Source organism: Schistocerca cancellata, chromosome 2, assembly GCF_023864275.1.
Source record: "Schistocerca cancellata isolate TAMUIC-IGC-003103 chromosome 2, iqSchCanc2.1, whole genome shotgun sequence".
Lineage (NCBI taxonomy): Eukaryota > Metazoa > Arthropoda > Insecta > Orthoptera > Acrididae > Schistocerca > Schistocerca cancellata.
In genome coordinates this window covers 126,021,181-126,039,951 of record NC_064627.1, presented here as the reverse complement: position 1 = coordinate 126,039,951, position 18,771 = coordinate 126,021,181, and the positions used below count along the sequence as shown (strand labels likewise).

The 18,771-nt window shown below is 42.6% G+C and overlaps 1 protein-coding gene across 1 annotated transcript in view; it reads left to right on the top strand.

Moving 5' to 3' along the window:
- LOC126144061 (trypsin-1-like) overlaps positions 1–16,706 on the top strand; it is a 43,613-nt gene extending 26,907 nt beyond the window's left edge. The window contains exons 4-7 of the mRNA XM_049915467.1: positions 6,995–7,086; positions 8,146–8,258; positions 11,583–11,782; positions 16,524–16,706. Of these exons, the coding sequence (XP_049771424.1) occupies positions 6,995–7,086; positions 8,146–8,258; positions 11,583–11,782; positions 16,524–16,667 (549 nt within the window). The 3' untranslated portion in view covers positions 16,668–16,706. The remainder of the gene's footprint in view (positions 1–6,994; positions 7,087–8,145; positions 8,259–11,582; positions 11,783–16,523) is intronic.
- The last annotated feature ends 2,065 nt before the right edge of the window (positions 16,707–18,771 follow it).

Genomic DNA, 18,771 nt, shown 5'->3' with positions numbered 1-18,771 from the left:
AGCCACATGGTCAATTTGGAATTCTCCGAGAAGTGGATTTGGTGATCTCCATGTTTTAGTTTTTCGGCTCAGCTTTTTGAAATGTGTTGTCATTATTTTCAAGTTGAAATGCCTACATACCTCTATAAGCCTTTCTCCATTTTTTGAAGTTCTTTTGTGACCTGGGAAGAGGCCTACTGTTCCATGGTATTTTTTCTCCCTTCCTATTTGTGCGTTAAAATCGCCTACTAACATTTTTATGTTCTTCTTTGAGCATCTATCCAGTTCCATTTCAAGTATCTCCCAAAATTCTTCAACTTTCTCCGGGTTATTTTTGTTGTCCTGGTTTATGGGTGCATGGCAGTTGATTATAGAGTATCCTTTGTACAAACGATTTAATCAAATAAATTGGCAAAATTTAATGATATACATTATTTTGCAGTGAAATTTAGAAGTGTGTAATTTAAATATAAAGCTTGGGGCTACTTGAACCCACTGGTGGACTGGGGTCCAAGTAACCCCATTATTAGGGTATAAGCACACTGTTCCACAAATATATCAATTTTATTGGGCGTTCTTTATCTACATAATTTGAACAATAGTTATTTTGTTAAGGAATGTGTATAAAACGTCAATTTTACTTTACCTTGCATGCAACTCCAGTGGAAAGCGCGGTGAAAGTGGAAGATTTCCGGCAGTGACAATCCTTGGTTTCACTACACAACAATGTAACGTTAGGTGTGAGAAGGCGCGAAAAGCAGAGGGAGTTCAGAGGGCACTGGCCGCTAGCTAGTGCTGCTACCTGTCGACGAAATGGTCAATCAGCTGTGCACGTCCATTACAGCACACCCAGGCATGATTTAAAACATTTTTTTTTTGTTTTGGGTCCAAGTTACATCCCAGGGCCCAAGTAACCTCAGTTTACGGTATACAGGCTTTTTCCGTATGAGTGTGCAAAAATGTAACAGGACTTAGAGCATGCTCAGCTGGACTATTTGAGGTAGGGAACCTAGGGTCGGAGAAGCCAGCTTGGTATATGGAAGTAATGTTGTCTAACGCTTTGTCTAACATTAATGTTGTCACTGAACTGTTTATTTACGTGTATACTCCTTATTTCCTGCAAAGAAACAAGGGGGATGAGCTGATCACTAGAAAGTCTTGGGGCCGGTTTTGTTTGCTTTACTTTTCCGTAAGGTGGCTCTCTTGATCGTATTTACATTGTCCCATGGCAGAACGTGCTGTTTGTGAGAGGCTGTGCATACAACATGACGGTGCATCGCCTCACTTCAGTGTGGACGTCCGCAGCTGTATTTCCTGGTCGCTGGATTGCAAGGGGAGTCCCTATTCTATGGTCTGCGATGTCACCTAACGTGAATCCCCTCGATTATTTCCTATGGAGATATCTGAAGTCATTTGTTTATGACACACCAATGGATACGGAGATAGAATTAGTGGCCAGAATTGTAGCTGCCTGTGATATGATTCAAAACATACCAGGGATGTTTGTCAGGGTGCGACAGAATGTTGTTCCCCGATGTCATCCTTGCATTGAGGTTAATGGCCGTCAGTTTCAGCACATTTTGTAAGGTGCAGTAGAAATGGTACCTCCACTGCGTCAATGATGGTATTTGCAGTTAACTGTAACTAATGTAAATACGAGGGGGAGTCAAATGATAACCTTAAATTTGTAATAACAAATCGAAACTTCGCACCACTATCCTGTAAGTTGGTAAGCGTGCTACAAACAGCGTTAAGAATGGCCTGTAAGTGGCAACATAGTGCAGATGCACACATACCGTCGCAGGATCAGTATAAAGATGGACGCCCTACTTGCGACTTGCACTGGGGAAGAACAACGTTCTGTTATTCGGTTTTTCCGTAGTGAAGGTGTGAAACCTATTGAAATTCATCGACGAATGAAGGTTCAGTACGATGATGCACGTTTGTCACAGCAGCAAGTCTACAAATGGAGTAGGAAGTTCGCAAATGGTGTGACTCCAGTGGAAGTTGCTCCTCGTCCAGGTCCGGCACAACGAGATGTGGCTCCACAGAACATTGCAGCAGTTGAAGCCATAGTGAAGGAAAACCGCCGAGTGACACTGAATGACACTGCAGCATGTTTACGGATTAGTCATGGGTCAGCACACCACATTGTGCATGATGTGCTCCAGTTTCACAAAGTGTCTGCAGGATGGGTGCCGTGGCAGCTGACTCCTGAAATGAGAGAGCGACGTGGTGATGCTTGTGAAGAAATTCTTCGGCGCTTTGAACGAGAAGGTGATGGCTTCCTTGCAAGAACCGGTACTGGGGACGAAATCTGGGTTCACTTCCATTTTGAGTGTCTTCCTCATCCACCCTACTCACCATATTTGGCCCCAAGTGATTTCCATATGTTTGGACCACTCAAAGACGCAATGGGAGGAAAGAAGTTCAGTTCTGATGAAGAGGTACGCCACGCAGTGCATGAGTGGTTGCGCGGACCACCAAAAGAATTTTTTTCTAAAGGAATTTATGCACTTTGTAAGCGCTGGAGGACTTGCATTGAGCGTGGGGGAGATTATGTTGAAAAGTGATACAGATTTGTACCACTTCTGCACAGTAAATAATATTTTAAAAAAAATATTTAAGGTTTTCATTTGACTCACCCTCGTAAATAAGTACGAAATGGTTTAAATGCCTCTGAGCACTATGAGACTTAACATCTGAGGTCATCAGTCCCCTAGAACTTAGAACTACTTAAACCTAACTAACGTAAGGACATCACAGACATCCATGCCCAAGGCAGGATTCGAACCTGCGACCGTAGCAGTCGCGCGGTTCCAGACTGAAGCGCCTAGAACCGCTCGGCCACCGCGTCCAGTACACCGTAATGTGATTTTATTCCCATTATCTCCTTAAAGTAGCTTCTCCGACCCAAGTTTCCCTACCTCGAATTGTTCAGTGCAGCGTCCGCTATGTCCTGGTAAATTTTTGTGCGCTCTTACGGAAACGCCCTGTATAAGCTTCCATTTAGTTAAAGTATTTTTGAAAGTAAATTCCATTATATTCGATACAACAGACTATGGAAGTGTAGTTCTGTTCTCGTAGAATATGGGTTGTTATAAGGTAATTATTAATTATTTCTGTGAGTAGTGTTACTTTTCTTGCTGTTTTAAAAAATTTTTTTGTTTCGTTACAAGTCCTCATGTAATATTTTTACCACACTCCCACTCCTATCTTTTACATTAAATGCAATCGCAGTTCCAAATGTAGACAACCATCAGCTGTAGAATGGAATGACGACAGCGAAAATTTATGCCGGACCGGGACACGAACCCGGATTTCCCGCTTACCGCTAGCATTTCCAAGGGAATTTTGCATCATAATTCCGAATAATAAATTACTTGCTGTAATATAAAACGACATTCGAACCTCCATCTGACAAAATTGTTACATAAGTTAGAACAAAGAATGACTAGTGAGTTGAACTTCTTTTCTTGGAAAATATAAAGTGCCAGGTTACAATTTATGAAATTTAATGCAATCTAGCAACACCAGATAGGTAAAATGAAAAAACACAATTAACGAAAACATAGAATCGTAAATGGGCTTAGTTAATGTAGAAAAGAGATTCAATATGAAGTTTCTTAAGAGCGCTGTCCCCGCCCCACTGATGAGTTTTATTATTTGCGTAGTTCGTCTCTGTCTTGATGTTGGTTAAATTCGTCGAGTGAAGGAGGGGACGGCGCAGCTGATGGAGGAAATGTCGCCTATGGCGATCATTCACCAGTAACTGACGCTGTCTGACTGCTTCTCGCAGTAACTCTTATTCAGAATTCCTTTTTTACAACAGTTACAGCGATTTATTTCTGATACCTGTGTACAGTCGGCTCTTGAGGTACCGCCTACTGCGTTACCGGCCGTTAAATTGCTTCTTCCTACTTCCGCTGTTACACACGAAGTTCCTCATTATACATTCTTCGTTTTTTTTCCTCTGAAGTCCAACAACCGTCTCGGAGTATCCCGCCGCCGCGACTCTGGACCTCCATGGTGCGACGCCATCAGCCTCACTGTGTTTGCTCCATGGCGGCCCGCTACTTGCCGCGTCAACAAATGTCCGCGCCGGTTGCTGGCTCAGTGTTTGAATTATCTGCACATCTAAAAACCAAAGACTTCCGCAGTATTTATGCACATAACTGACAAATCCTAACCCGCAACTCCATTTTATCATTTAATTAGAATTTGTGCTAGGACAGGGACGATAGATGGCGCATGCAACAGACCACTTGTCGTCTATTACACCACAGCTGCAAGACCCGAAATTTCGTAATATTTACAACAGCTGTAACCGTGAAAACAATGAGATGTGTCACCGCCAGACACCACACTTGCTAGCTGGTAGCCTTTAAATCGGCCGCGGTCCGCTAGTATACTTCGGACCCGCGTGTCGCCACTGTCAGTGATTGCAGACCGAGCGCCGCCACACGGCAGGTCTAGAGAGACGTCCTAGCACTCGCCCCAGTTGTATAGCCGACTTTGCTAGCGATGCTACACTGACAACTACGCTCTCATTTGCCGAGACGATAGTTAGCATAGCCTTCAGCTACGTCATTTGCTACGACCTAGCAAGGCGCCTTTACCAGTTTATATTGAGATTATATAATGTATCAACAAGAGCTATGTTCACCAATTATGGAATAAAGTTAAGTATTACTTCAACTACGTACTTTATTTGCTATATTAATTACATTGTAATGTTCCAGACCTCACGCCAGTCTGCGTGAGCTTAACGCGTGCCTTTCGGCATCCTCGCATAGTGACTTGGCTGTCTTGCCAAGTCACAACAATGTAAGCATGTCTGAATGGCACTGTAATGTAAGATACAGACACTCTATAGATACAAGCTCTGTAATAATCAATTATACTGGAAATTACACTCAACTTAAATTATGCATGGAAAGTTTCACAACTCAGAATGTGCAGCCCTTCTTGAATGACCCACGCTCCCCTGCCAGCAGCAACGCTGAAGTGACACTACTCAGGCTGTGACGAAACCTGAAGTTGCCTACAACAAAACTGACTCAGCTGCCCTGAATTGGGCAAATTGATGGATAGAGATGTGACTTTTTCATGTATCTTGCGGCACTTCACACGCATTTTTCTCTGACATAAAGTAACAAATTGTCGTTTTCTGACATATGTCACTTTTCTTTCCGGGGTGTGATATGAGAAGCGTTCAAGAAATATCTGTTTTTCATTCCCGATTAGCTAAAACAGTTACAACGTGATGTAACGGCGCGGCATCTGCATATTTTTTAGTGCATGTTAGACCAAACTATGAATCGATGACATGATTCCCTTTCTAGGCTACGTCCCTTAGCAGATATGACCCGCTATACTGTCCCAGTGTTGATATGAAGAGTCGTTTTTTATATTCTTACTTGTCGTATGAACGTTGGGTCTAGTGTGACATCGGAATGTCCTGCGGCATGCGCAAGGGGCGACATGTACAAACTGCATCAGCCGCAATGTCAGCTTCATACAGACGCGATTCTGTTGAGTGGAGGTGCCGTCCTTCACATTCAGTATCCCTCTTCTCACGAGAGTCAACACTATCAGGCTTGAGTATATTCTTAGTGTGTTGGAGAACTAATAAACTCTTCTGATCGTCTACACCTCTTTGTCCATGATAAATAGTAACCGCAGTAGGTGTTCAGGTGTTTATACTCATGTGGCAGTACCTTTTCTCATCTAATTGAATAAATGTAGTATCCGTGACGGTACAGAAAGCAATTGTATGCCTTACGTGTATTGAAACTGTGTACTGGATCGGTATTCGAAACAGGAACCGTATCTTGGTGAACGACGCTATCCAAGAAAGATTTGGAGTGGTTCAAATGGCTCTGAGCACTACGGAACTTAACATCTGAGGTCATCAGTCGCCTAGACCTAAACCTAACTAACCAAGTACAGCACACACATCCGTGCCCGAGGCAGGATTCGAACCTGCGACCGTTCTGAAGTGGCGAACGCTCTGCTGCAGGGTGAGAGATTCGTCCTGGATGCGCTGTACTGTTTAGATATTGATATGTCCAACGTCTGTGTCACGCACTGTATCACTATTTTATCGCTGAAGGAGGCCCTTTCACAAACAGAGCACTTGAAGCAGATCGTAATTTGTTTCTTAGTTGTTTGTCTAGCTTTCATGTAGTACATTTTGTAGTTAGTAGTAGTAAGTTGTTAAATCTGCAATTTGGGGGTAAGACGGTAAGTAAAGATTCGTAAAAACGTAGGGCGAACGTAGAAATTTCGGATGAAATGAAACCCGACTGGTTTTTCCACTACTGTACGGTGGTGGAAATAGATAGTGTGCCACCATGGAGCACAAGTGCGTTATGCATCGAAATTATACGGTGTTGTTCATCTCATAACGGCTGTTAAAAGATGAAAATTTCATGCCTTTCGGAACTGACGACCATCATGACCATTGGCTTTCAGACCAAGCACTTCCGAAACGGCGAAGGACGTGAAGTGTTCGAGTCCACCCCTACGTGTACTTCGTTCTTCCTAGACACAATGGCATCTACCAGCAGTACAATTCCATGCGTCACGTAGCTCGCTGTGCACATGCGTGGTTCGAAAAGCACCACGATGAGTTTGGTGTACTCCCCCGGCTAACAAACTCCCCGAATTTCAACCCAGTTGAGAATTTTTGGGACGACCTCGATCGAGCTGTACGCACCATTGTTCCTCAACTGAGAAATTTAACGCAGCTGACCAAGGCTCTGGAGTCGCAATGACTCAGCACCCTTGTAGGTACCTCCCAGAACTTCATCCGCTGTCTTCCTGCACGTGTTGCAGAGGTACGCTCTACGAAATGCGATTACTGAGGCTCTTGACATGTGTTCTCAGTAATGTGACTGGACATTTTAAGTAAATTACTTATCATATCACAGGTACTCTGTTGTCATATGTCCAAATTGTTTGAATCACAGTAGTAGTTGTTCTGACATTTTTTTCTTTTTTTTTTTTTCAGGCGGTGGCTGGAGAACTGAACCTCGGAGTCGACGAAGGAACTGAACAGGAGTCAAGGGTTTCTGAGCAGATCATGCACCCTGACTACCCTGGGTGAGTTTCCACATTAAACTGCCGTTTATATCTTGAAAAGGAACAATGGAATCGTTTCGAAGGCTGCACACGGCCAACTTTAGGTATTTGAGCGCCTTGAAAGCTTTTGAATATCTAGGCTAGTTGTTGTAAGCATCCAGATTAATAGGCCTGAATGTAAGACATTGCACAGCCATAAATCCAAACATCACATTTTTATCATCATAAGTGGTTTGTTGTTTTCAGTTAGCTACATACAAAATTGTCTTTAACCAGTAGCACGATGCAAGCAAAAGGCGTGTTAATGTCCTTTCCTTTCCAAGCTAAAGCAGTACTATACGTGGAGAGTGGAATGCTTCAATACCTTACGTTTCCAATTTGCTTGATTTAGCAAGACTGTACTCAATATCTCGTGCAACAATATACTCGTATACTGGGCGTGGAGTGCGAAAATGATGCAGCCGCACTTTATGGTTACCATCAGCAATGAACTATCCGTGTGCGGTAAACAGTGTGTTGGTGCAGCATATGAGAGCTGAAATTCTGAGGCGTTTTCACATTTAATCACAAAATGATTGTCCCTTCCTTTCTTTTGCAGTAACAGGAAAAATGCTTTAGTGTTTAACGGTGTGCAAAAGAAAGCTGTAAGGCATAAATTTCACCACCAGAATTTATAGTCTCATAGTGCAAGAACAACAGATAACATTTGTTTTCTTCTTAGAAAATAAGTTCATTGATTCTGTAATTTGTGGAAAAAAATGCACTTGCAGAGTATCTCAGACGTCTGTGTTTGGTGCTGCACTACATTCTTGCGTTACCAAGTATAATAACCAACTTACTGAATAATTTTACATTCTTAAAGCAGAGCAACCAGCAAGTCACCTGCAAGTCGATTTATTCTGCACGCACGCTATGTCTCTCATTTCGTGGGCAGTGGAGCTGTTCAATGTCTGATGAACATCCTACTTTGAAACTGAAATGTGTGCTGCCAGACTATATTAGCTTCTCATTTGTCTATTTGCTACCAAAGAAAGCGAAATTTCCTGTGCATAGATCAAACAAGAAATGTTTACCCAACAGAGGTCTCGTTGTGACGGCCAATGACATCGCGGTCTTCACGTTGCGCTCTGCGTTCACCCTCGGCACCTACGTACAGACCATACCACTGGCCAGTGCAGGGTCCATTCCAGCATGTAAGTACCTTTACGTCATCACGCTGTACATATACCACTTATACCAATTACAAAGGGTGATTTATTCGACAGTGTACAAATTCTAGGGATTGATCAGTGGGAGGAACCGTAACAAACGGTCTAATGAAATTTTGTCAGGAAACACATGGTTTCCATGGTAGGGACCATTTATTCAGTCATACTCTGTTACAGACACTGTGATGTAATACGCACTGTACCATGCTGTCACAGTACAGTATGGATGGTTTCCTGCTAGAGGGTGGTACTGTACCTCGTACGTCATGCCTAGCGCCCTCTGCTGCCATAATAGTGATAATGTTGTCTCACATTCACCTGTCTTGCTGACTCATCTTGTAGTGGATGTGATACAGCATTGTACACAATGGTTCCGCATTCGACTCGAGTGCTTGCCGATGTGGTGTTTACTTACATAAAAGCAAATGGCAACAGGTGGCGGGCAGCGAGAATGTGTCAGGTGACCTATCGCCGGAGACATTCAATGTTTGGATCAGTGTTTCTCCGTTTCTCTGAGACAGGGTCGTTTCAGGAAGCAGGAAATAAAGAAGAACGTACCCGAATTATTCCTAGACCAGATTTGGACGAAAGTGTGATTATCACTGTGGAAGGCGACCGCTGTGTCAGTACGAGGCAGTTGGCCCGCTAGCACAGGGTAATCCAGACAACCGAGTGGAAAATTTTCCATGACAATTGCTACCCTTATCACTTACAGCACGCGGAGGGCTTACCACCGACAGACCTTCCACATCAAGAGCTGTTTTGTCATTGGTTTCTTCACCAGGAGCCGGCCGGAGTGGCCGTGCGGTTCTAGGCGCTACAGTCTGGAACCGAGCGACCGCTACGGTCGGAGATTCGAATCCTGCCTCGAGCATGGATGTGTGTGATGTCCTTAGGTTAGTTAGGTTTAATTAGTTCTGTGTTCTAGGCGACTGATGACCTCAGAAGTTAAGTCACTTAGTGCTCAGAACCATTTGAACCATTTCTTCACCAGAAAACCACGATTCCGGGATTTGTGTCAACCGTCCTATTCACAGATGAGGCCAACTTTACGCGGAGTGGTATGTTCAAGTTTCATAACAGTCATCTGTGGGATAGTATGCACAAACCCCCGTGACAGCGCATCATCAGCACCGGTGCAGCCGAAAAGTGTGGGCCGTGATAATTGGCGACCGTATTTTCGGAGCATTTTTACTTCTACGTCACCTAACAGGCCGAAACTATCGTCTTTTCTTGCAAGTGACTTTGCCTCCCCTGCTGGAAGAAGTGTCATTGATGATTCGAAGGGTTATGTTGGTCCTGCATGATGGTGCTCCAGTTCACTTTGCCGTTAACGTCCGGACGCATCTCAATCGTGTCTTCCTTTGTCCATGGAATGGAGGACAGTGTCCAGTTGCATGGCCTGCTCGATCATCGGATCTCAATCAGTGCTATTTCCGGCGGTGGACCCATCTCAGAAGTGTCGTGTATGCAGAGCCCATTCCGGATTTCGAGACACTGGAGCAGCGTATTCATGCTGCCTTCGACACTGTTCGGGTGCAGCCTGGCAGATGTGAACGTGTGAGACAGAACATGCTACAGCACATACACGCATGCTTTGAGGCATAGGGAAACCATTTTCAACACATACTGTAACTGTGGCTGCATGGTATAGCGCTGCAGTCTCTGTAACAATGTATGATTGAATAAATGGTCTGTAGCATGGAAACCGTGCATTTCCTGACATAAGTTCATTAGACCTGAAGTGTCGGCAGAATTGCCAACACTGTTTTTAGAGGAGGCCGAAATGCACGCTATAAGCTCACGCGGGCTGGCGTGAGGTCTGAAACAGGATACGTAATGAATGCTATAAAGAAAAGTACGTAGCTTCTGGAATACTTAACTTTAATCCACATTTGTAGAACATCGCTCTTGGTGATACAGAAGTATTATAGCAATTGAATGCGGCGCCTTGCTAGGTCGTAGCAAATGTAGTTGAAGGCTATGCTAACTATCGTCTCGGCAAATGAGGGCGTAATTCTCAGTGAACCATGGCTAGCAACGTCGGCTGTACAACTGGGGCGAGTGCTAGTACGTCTCTCTACACCTACCGTGTGGTGGCGCTCGGTCTGCAATTACTGACAGTGGCGACACGTGGGTCCGTCGTATACTAGCGGACCGCGGCCGAGTTAAAAGTTACCACCTAGCAAGTGTGGTGTCTGGCGGTGACGCCACAAGACCTTTTTTGTTCCGTGTCTTCTCATCGATCAATCTTTGGAGTTTGTACACGGTGGAAAAAATCACCCTCTATAGAAGGAAGTTATAATATAAATTGTATTACTTATACTGTAGTTAAGGGGGGTAGGACGTCAAACGGGTCGACTTGGAGCAGGAGAGGCACCAGATGACATTTTAATTACCACTGTCTATACTTTTACAAATAAATTCATACAACTTTGTCAGCATGACCAGGAAGGATTCAGAATTCAGACTCATAGCAGTGGAAGTTCGAAAACATAACGAAGTAATTTTTTTTACATATGAAATTTCATCATTTTCTTCACTTACTAATGGCAGCATTTGTTGCTATAGGTACACTTTTCTTCATAAGTAAGAGAGATGGTTCGATGAATTTTGCACAGCATACAAACCATACTTAAAGGTGTATGAAACCTTAGAATTTTCCAAATCTATTAAAAGTGTGGTAAAAATTGAGGTAATTACCTACAAAATTTGTGTTTTTTTCTAAACATGAAGTTTAAAATACAACAGATCATTCGTTTTTTCATAAATTAAATAAATTCTAGAGTTTCATTCACCTGTAAGTATGGTAATTATGCTGTGCAAAATTCATCGAAGAATCTCTCTAACTTATGAAGAAAAGTGTACCTATAGCAACAAATGCAGCCATTAGTAAGTGAAAAAATGATGAAATTTCACAAGTAAAAAAAAATTATTTCGTTGTTTTCCAACGTCCACTGCAGTGATTGTGAATCCTGAATCCTTCCTTGTGATGTTGACAAAGTTTTATGAATTTATTTGTAAAACTGTAGACACTGGAAATTAAAATGTCATGTGATGCCTCTCCTGCTCCAAGTCGGCCCGTTTGACGTCCTACCCCCCCCCCCCCCCCCCCTTAATAGCAGTGTGAATATTACGCGTCTCGTACGCTATCTTATTTCTAGTAGATATTAACAGCTCGTAAAAGATTATATACCCTCTGTGTGCTGTTCCTCGACTTTTGATCCGATCCTCAGAGAGGCTAAAGCTATGTTTGTCTGCGCCTGCTGAACACAACCTACGCTTATCTTCAATTATTTTTTTTTTCAGCCGGTTCAAACGCGATCGCCTCTGGCTGGGGCTCCACGCCTACAGCTACCACGCCCGACATACTCCAGTGGCTGGACGCCACCATCATAGACTGGGAGAGCTGCAGGCAGCTGCTCGATGACGCGGGCATCGAAGACAACCCTGTCGTGGACACCATGATCTGCACAGGCCCAGTCACGGGAGGCATCAGTCTCTGCAGCGTGAGTAGCCAGCAGTACTACAGCTATCCCGTTCTGCCAAAGGGATGTGACAGCGCATGTCTCAGTATCTGAGTGCAGAGTACATAATGTCACAGAAAATGTCGCAAATGCGAGGGATGGAACTTAAAGAGTGGCAACTATTTATTCACAACCGGTGCAAAAGAGTTACATGTGCGCATCTGTTACTGCTCTTCAAAGTAGTCACCAGCGTTGCGTAGAAACCGTTGCGAGCGATGTTGAAGTCGTAGTATACCGTTAGCAGAGCCTGTTCTGTTGATGGTGCGAATGGAGCAGTCAACTGCCTGTCGAATCTCTGCAACAGTTCTGAAGCGAATGCCACGAAGTGGTTCCTTCATCTTCGGAACCAAGTCAAAATCACATAGACTCAAGTCCGGGGAGTATGGTGGATGGTGCAGTACTTCCCAATCCCATCGCCCGAACAGAGCAGCCACAGCTTGGGCTGTATGCGCCCGCGCATTGTCGTGCAAAATGATGGGTGGGTTGCGCAGAAAGTGTCACCTCTTCTTGCGCAAAGCTGGTCGCAGGTGATGCTCCAAAAACGAACAGTAATACTGTGCATTGACGGTCTGCCGTGGAGGAACGTAATGCGTTAGTATAACACCAACACAGTCGTACACGAGAATCACCAGAACTTTAGACCGCTCCATTCGCAACAGCAACAGAACAGGCTCTGCTAACGGTATACCACGCCTTCCATATCGCTGGCAACGGGTTCTACACAACGCTGGTGACTACTTTGAAGAATATGACAAGTGCAAACATGTAACTCTTTTGTATCGGTTGCGAATAAATAGTTGCTACTATTTAAGTTCCAACCCTCATAGCTTTAGCCGTATCGTACTATAGTAAAACTAGTTCATAAATACAAAAGATTTATGACTTAATCATGCATCATTCGCCTGGGAAGTAATAGCATGTGGTATTCTCCAAGGTCCCATCGTCGGTGCGTTGTTTTTTTTGTACATATGAACGTCTCTTCGTTGTCTGTTATATTATTATTATTATTATTATTCGTTACAGTCAACTTTGGACTACGCTAAGCATCAGTCATTTCTTGTGCTTTTTCTTGCGTTCTTCCCAGTACTTCTTCATTTTTTCTGAGTGGGCTTCTTTACGTTCTTGCGACCAGGTTGTTCCCGTCTTCTTTGATTGCGTTCGGTCTTTGAATCCCTGTATTTTGTTGATGGCATTCCTATATTCCATTCTGTTGTAAACTGTCTCTGGTATAATGTTCATTTCTGCAATGTCTTCTTTTACTTCTTTCAGCCAGTTAATTTGTGTCTTTCTGCTTTCCATGTATTCCAGGATTTTCTTTGCCGTTCTTTCTGGTGCCATTCTTTTGACATGCCCATAGAAACTCAGTATTCTCTTTTTAAAGGATGTTGTCAGTTTTTCAATTTTCTCGTATAACTCTTTATTGGATCGCAATTTATATTCTTGTCCATCCTTTTTAGGTCCTAAGATCTTTCTCAGTATTTTTCTCTCTTTTATTTCCAATTTCTCCAACAGACGTTTTCTGTTCAGTGGGATGCATTCAATCGCATACAAACTTTCTGGTTTTATTACCGCATTGTAGTGCCTGAGCTTGGCATTGATGGAGATCGACTTTTTATTGTATACATTTCGGCATAGCTGGTATGCCGTTTCCATCTTTATTGCTCTTTCCTGTAGTGAAACATTTGGTAACCCTGTCGGTGTAATCCATTCCCCTAGATACTTAAATTTATGAACTCTCTTAATTATTCCATATTTAGTTTGCAATGTCTGTGTTGGGTCTGTTTTGTCCTGTATCATCAGTTCTGTCTTTTCATACGATATTTGTAGACCTGTCTTCTCAGCGATCTCATGCAGCATTTCTATCTGAATCTTTGCTGTTTCGATGTCATCTGCCAATATTGCCATGTCATCAGCAAATGCCAGACATTCAATTTTTGTTTTATTTCTTCCTAACGTTATCCCATTTTTCACTCCAGCTTCTGCCATCTTCTTTCTCCATTCCCTGACCACTTTTTCAAGGACAATGTTAAACAACAGTGGGGAGAGCCCATCCCCTTGTCTAACACCTGTTCCAATTACAAGCGGTTGTGACAATCTACCCAAAAACTTCACTTGCGATTTTGTTCCCGTAAGGGTTTCCTGGATTAGACTTCTGCTTTTATCATCAATCCCAAATTCTTCTAATGTGTTAATCAGAGTTGGTCTATCAATAGAATCATATGCTTTTTTGAAGTCTATGAATGTAATTACTAGATTTTTCGATGTGCGTGCGCGAAGTTGTATTATGGAGAGTAGACTGAATATCTGTTCACTGCATGATCTTCCTTTTCTAAACCCAGCCTGATATTCACCCAGTTCTTTCTCTACCTGATTTTCAATCCTGTTTTGTAGTGCCTTGGATAGGATCTTATAGGCCACTGATAACAATGAGATACCTCTGTAGTTATTTGCATTTGTCTTGGCACCCTTCTTATGTAATGGATGAATCAATGCTGTCTTCCATTCCTCCGGAATCTTCTCTGTATTCCAAATCTCTTCAAACAGTGCCTCGAAATTATTTATTAAGTTTTCTCCTGCGTATTTCAGTAGTTCCGCGACTAACGAATCTTTACCAGATGCTTTATTGTTTTTCTGTTATATGTATATATCTCTCTCTGCTTCCCAGGTGATTGCATCTACATATCGGTCTCTCTTTCTCTCTCATTAATACTTTATTTGAGTGCAGGCCACAGCGAATGTCGGCCCTTGTAAGCGATATCAGTTTCTCTCATTTCTCGAGGCCAATATACCAACGTGTCGATGTGCAGATATCTGAGGAGAGGGAAGGTCTTTGTCATCGCCCTCGAGATCTTAATATTCTCATCTTGTGAATCCACTGAAAATGTTTGTCTAAGAGGAATAAGAAATGAACCAGCAGTATTGGCAATTTCCTATACAAGACATGTGCAGTTTTCAGCTGGGAACTACATGGCACACACTCACCAAAAATAATTCGTCAATTTAATCGGACTTAAATGTTTGATATGGCCATGACTGGACCTGTAGTCTACCATTTGCGCCTTTGACTAGTAATCAAAACGTCCTGGGTTAGAACCTAGTAGTTGCTTGGATGTAGAATAAAAACGATGAGCAATGACATCTCGCACAAGCTTCCTCAGGACTGTAGAGACTCTTATACTTACATAAGAACATTAAGCACTAATACCATCAAAGACGGCTTGTGTTAAACTAAGAAAGACGTTGGAAAAAGTAACTGATGGACGTATGACCACTTGTCCGCAAGAAGAGATGTCTTTCACAAGATGAACAAGTGGCCATAGTTCTTAAGGTAAGCATTATATATCCCATGTTTACTAGACATATGTTCTTGTTTGGTCCTTACTATACCACCTACACCTACATCAATCTACAATCTGTGCAATAACATTACCAGTACATGTTTTCCACTGTCAGAGGTATCAAAACCATTTTCGCTTATAAATTTCGACTCTATGGTTTCTGGAAAAGGGCACGTTTCGTCAGACTGATATATTTACGCTTCTCCATCATACCTGAAAGTTTTTAATATCATCACGGAATCACTCTGTGTATTGAGCTCCGTAAAGGTATGCCTGGTCAGCAAAAAGGGTAAATTTAGCAGGAACTCAGAAGTTCACATCCACAATACTAGAAGGGAAAATATTGTCTGTATAGACGAAGTTTTATATTTTACGACAATAGTCTCTGGCAGGTTGCCAGTGAGCATTAAGCAGATAATTATAAATTCCCGAACACTTACCCCAAACACGAAGTAGGATACGTCATTAGCCACTCCATTTACTCATCCATCACTGATATTTGTATCAGACAGATGCTGATTTTGCTTCTGTGCGGACAGCTAATAGTGGTCTGTATCAAGTTAAAATGCTTTTGTTTGAATTATTGGATAATAACTGCAGCTGGGTTGTACAGGAGGAGGGGAAGTAGCGTTGCTCAAAGTAGCTGTTTATCTGATGACGTACGTATGAGTAAAGTAATGGTAGTTACAATAATTATCAGTTTATGTAGATCAGCACTCGGCATTATTTGTTGTTAGTATACTTTACAGAAATTACGAGCTATGGTTACTTCTGCATGTTAATGAATAACGTGACTCGTTTCGCAATGCTGAAGGCTCACCTTCATGATGCGACTGATGAAACAAGGTGAAAGATGAATTGACTGTATAAGTGAGAAAGAAAAATACATGAGAGTATTTAGTCGTTAACCATCGAAGTGTCCTTGCTAAATAAGTAATAGGTAAGAAAGTTTGATTTCACTAGAATCATACAGATAATGACACGATGTGTCTGCTAAAATTCGGGTCAACCTCATTAGCATCACCAGCTAGTTGAGGCTTGAATATAGATTAATGTGTAGTGATACGTATCTAGCAAAGGGACATGACTCGCTACACATTAAGTATTAGCTTGAATAAAAGCATAGGTGTTTCTCAAACTTCCGCATTGCGCTTACCAAATCTTGCAGCAGGCCACCGTTTAGCTGAGTCCTCGATACAATTTTCTATTTACCAATGCCAGTCTTATGTCATCTGAAATTCGTCGTATCATTTGCACAACGTGATGTCTCGAAATTTCCTCGTTTTCACGCGCTAGAAACGACTGTTAATTTCTAACTCCCAAATTAAGCCATGCACAGGATAATATTATTTGCTTGCAACTTATTTTACTTTTGTGCCGCACAGGGGGACTCCGGCGGCCCGTTGGTGCAGAACGGAGAACTCATCGGTGTGACGTCATGGGCGATCACTCCCTGCGGTTCGGTGGGATCTCCATCCGGATTCACCAGGGTCTCTGCTTTCAACGACTTCATCAACCAATATCTGTAACTGCACTTTGCATGTGTCAATAAACGTATGAGAATGTGACACGTCTTTTGCTTTGTTTATGTGATACTGGAACTTCATAGCTTCAGCCTTCCTTAGCCAGTGCTCAACAACATAGTTTCTTGCAAACGAGTTCAAGCCTACTGATATGATGCACGTTACGGTTGGGCTCCATACGATATTATTAACGATATGGATGAGAATTACGGAAAGAGGCACACTTGAACCCTGAACGGTACATGTAAATCGTTTCCACCTGCTTCTTTTCAAGATGAGTTGTGCCACATCTACCTCCAATTAGCAAAGAAACAGATGACATGGAAGTTTTGACCACTGCAAGGTAATTTTCTATCCAGCTATAGCTTTCCATCACAGATTATTATGAGTAAACACGTCGAACAGAGGCAACAGAACACAGGAGGTAGTTAGCTGGATCATCTCGTAGTCCACTAGCTTACTCTGTTATCAATTCGAGTTACTTCTGCAATAAAAATCACAGATGAAACAGAATTTCATGAAGGCCGCAGGAGAGTCTACATGAAGAAAAGCTGGAGAGGAAGTACCCCAGCACATGTTACCGCTATTCGTTACCCGTACTACTATTTTCTTTAATAATTCTTTCTGTGCCATATTATGCAAAAGGTTTTCATTTGCATTAGTGTTTTAAGTTGTGAGAAATTGACACTTATCTCCTGGTCGTCTACAAGCAAACACGAAATGAGTCAGTGAAAAAAGATATGCTCATTTCACTGCGAGATATGGCGATTAAATAAAGAGGTTTCTGTGATAAATAGTTTAGGGCAAGCAAAGCTGCAAGTAACTTCTTTTCTCTTAACATATTATTCTCCGCTATATACCGTATACGCTGCTGCTTATGGCCGTTCCATCGGTCAGTGTTACAGCTCTTCGACTGACAAATTGACCAACTTTCCCATTATTGTCTTTACCTATTTCTCATAACGAAAATGTACCGACCGGTGTAGCCGAGCGGTTCTAGGCGCTTCAGTCCGGAACCGCGCGACCGCTACGGTCGCAGGTTCGAATCCTGCCTCGGGCATGGATGCGTGTGGTGTCCTTTGGTTAGTTAGGTTTAAGTAGTTCTAAATTCTAGGGGACTGATGACCTCAGATGTTAAGTCCCATAGTGCTCATAGCCATTTGAACCATTTTCATAAGGAAAATGTGTCCCTTTCAATGGATTCTTACTTCTTGGCACAGTAAGATGTCACATACAGTGAAATGTAGTGGACACCGAGGAGGGTGGAGCACAGGAATATGCTTGGCCGTTAAAAACTGCATCGCTCGGAGCGGGCGAATGGAGAAACCAACAGATTTTCTTTCACAAATCCGATTTCCTCTTCCTTATTGTTTTCCTTAGCTTAATAAGGACTCTTTCAAGGTGTTTCTGAATAACAGGCATCAATTCTGCCTCGATAAAACGCTTAGAATCGGAAAAAAACACCAACGACTTCGTGTTCAGTGCTGCCTTGCTGAATCATTCTTCCGTTTTTGGCGATCTAGGAGGGTTTGTTTCCAGATCATATCAGTCATGATGATATTTGTGAAAAAGTGTGTCTGTTCAGTGAGTTGTTCCATGTCGTCAGGGTAAATGTCCTTCCAATGGCCTTTTTCCTCAAATAAACTCTCATCAATTCTCAAATCTTCACCACTGTCAATCGCCGTAAATTTTCTGATGTAACACTGTTCATGAGTGAGCCTTGAGGCAGAGTAACATCATATGATGCTGATGGTTTGAACACTTTTACCAAACGTACTAACTTCTCAATGGAATGAAAAATCGCACAGATCTCTTCAATGCAGTTTATGGAGACTAGTATAGCCAAATATCTCATACTAGATGTTACCTGCAACTGGTAATCACATGTGAGTAGCGAGCGATGGTGAGTAAGTAAGCTATTGTACGTGCAATAACATCAGCTGCCCTCACATGTCCGTCTAATTGGACAAGCGTAGCGCATGATGTGTAGTCCGCTCTGCCCCTCTCCCAATCTGTCCCAACACATGATGTGTAGGCACGCGCAGTATCACTGCCGAGCATTGTGTACAGAGATTTATAGGCAGAAGCGTGCATCGGACTACTGAAGTAC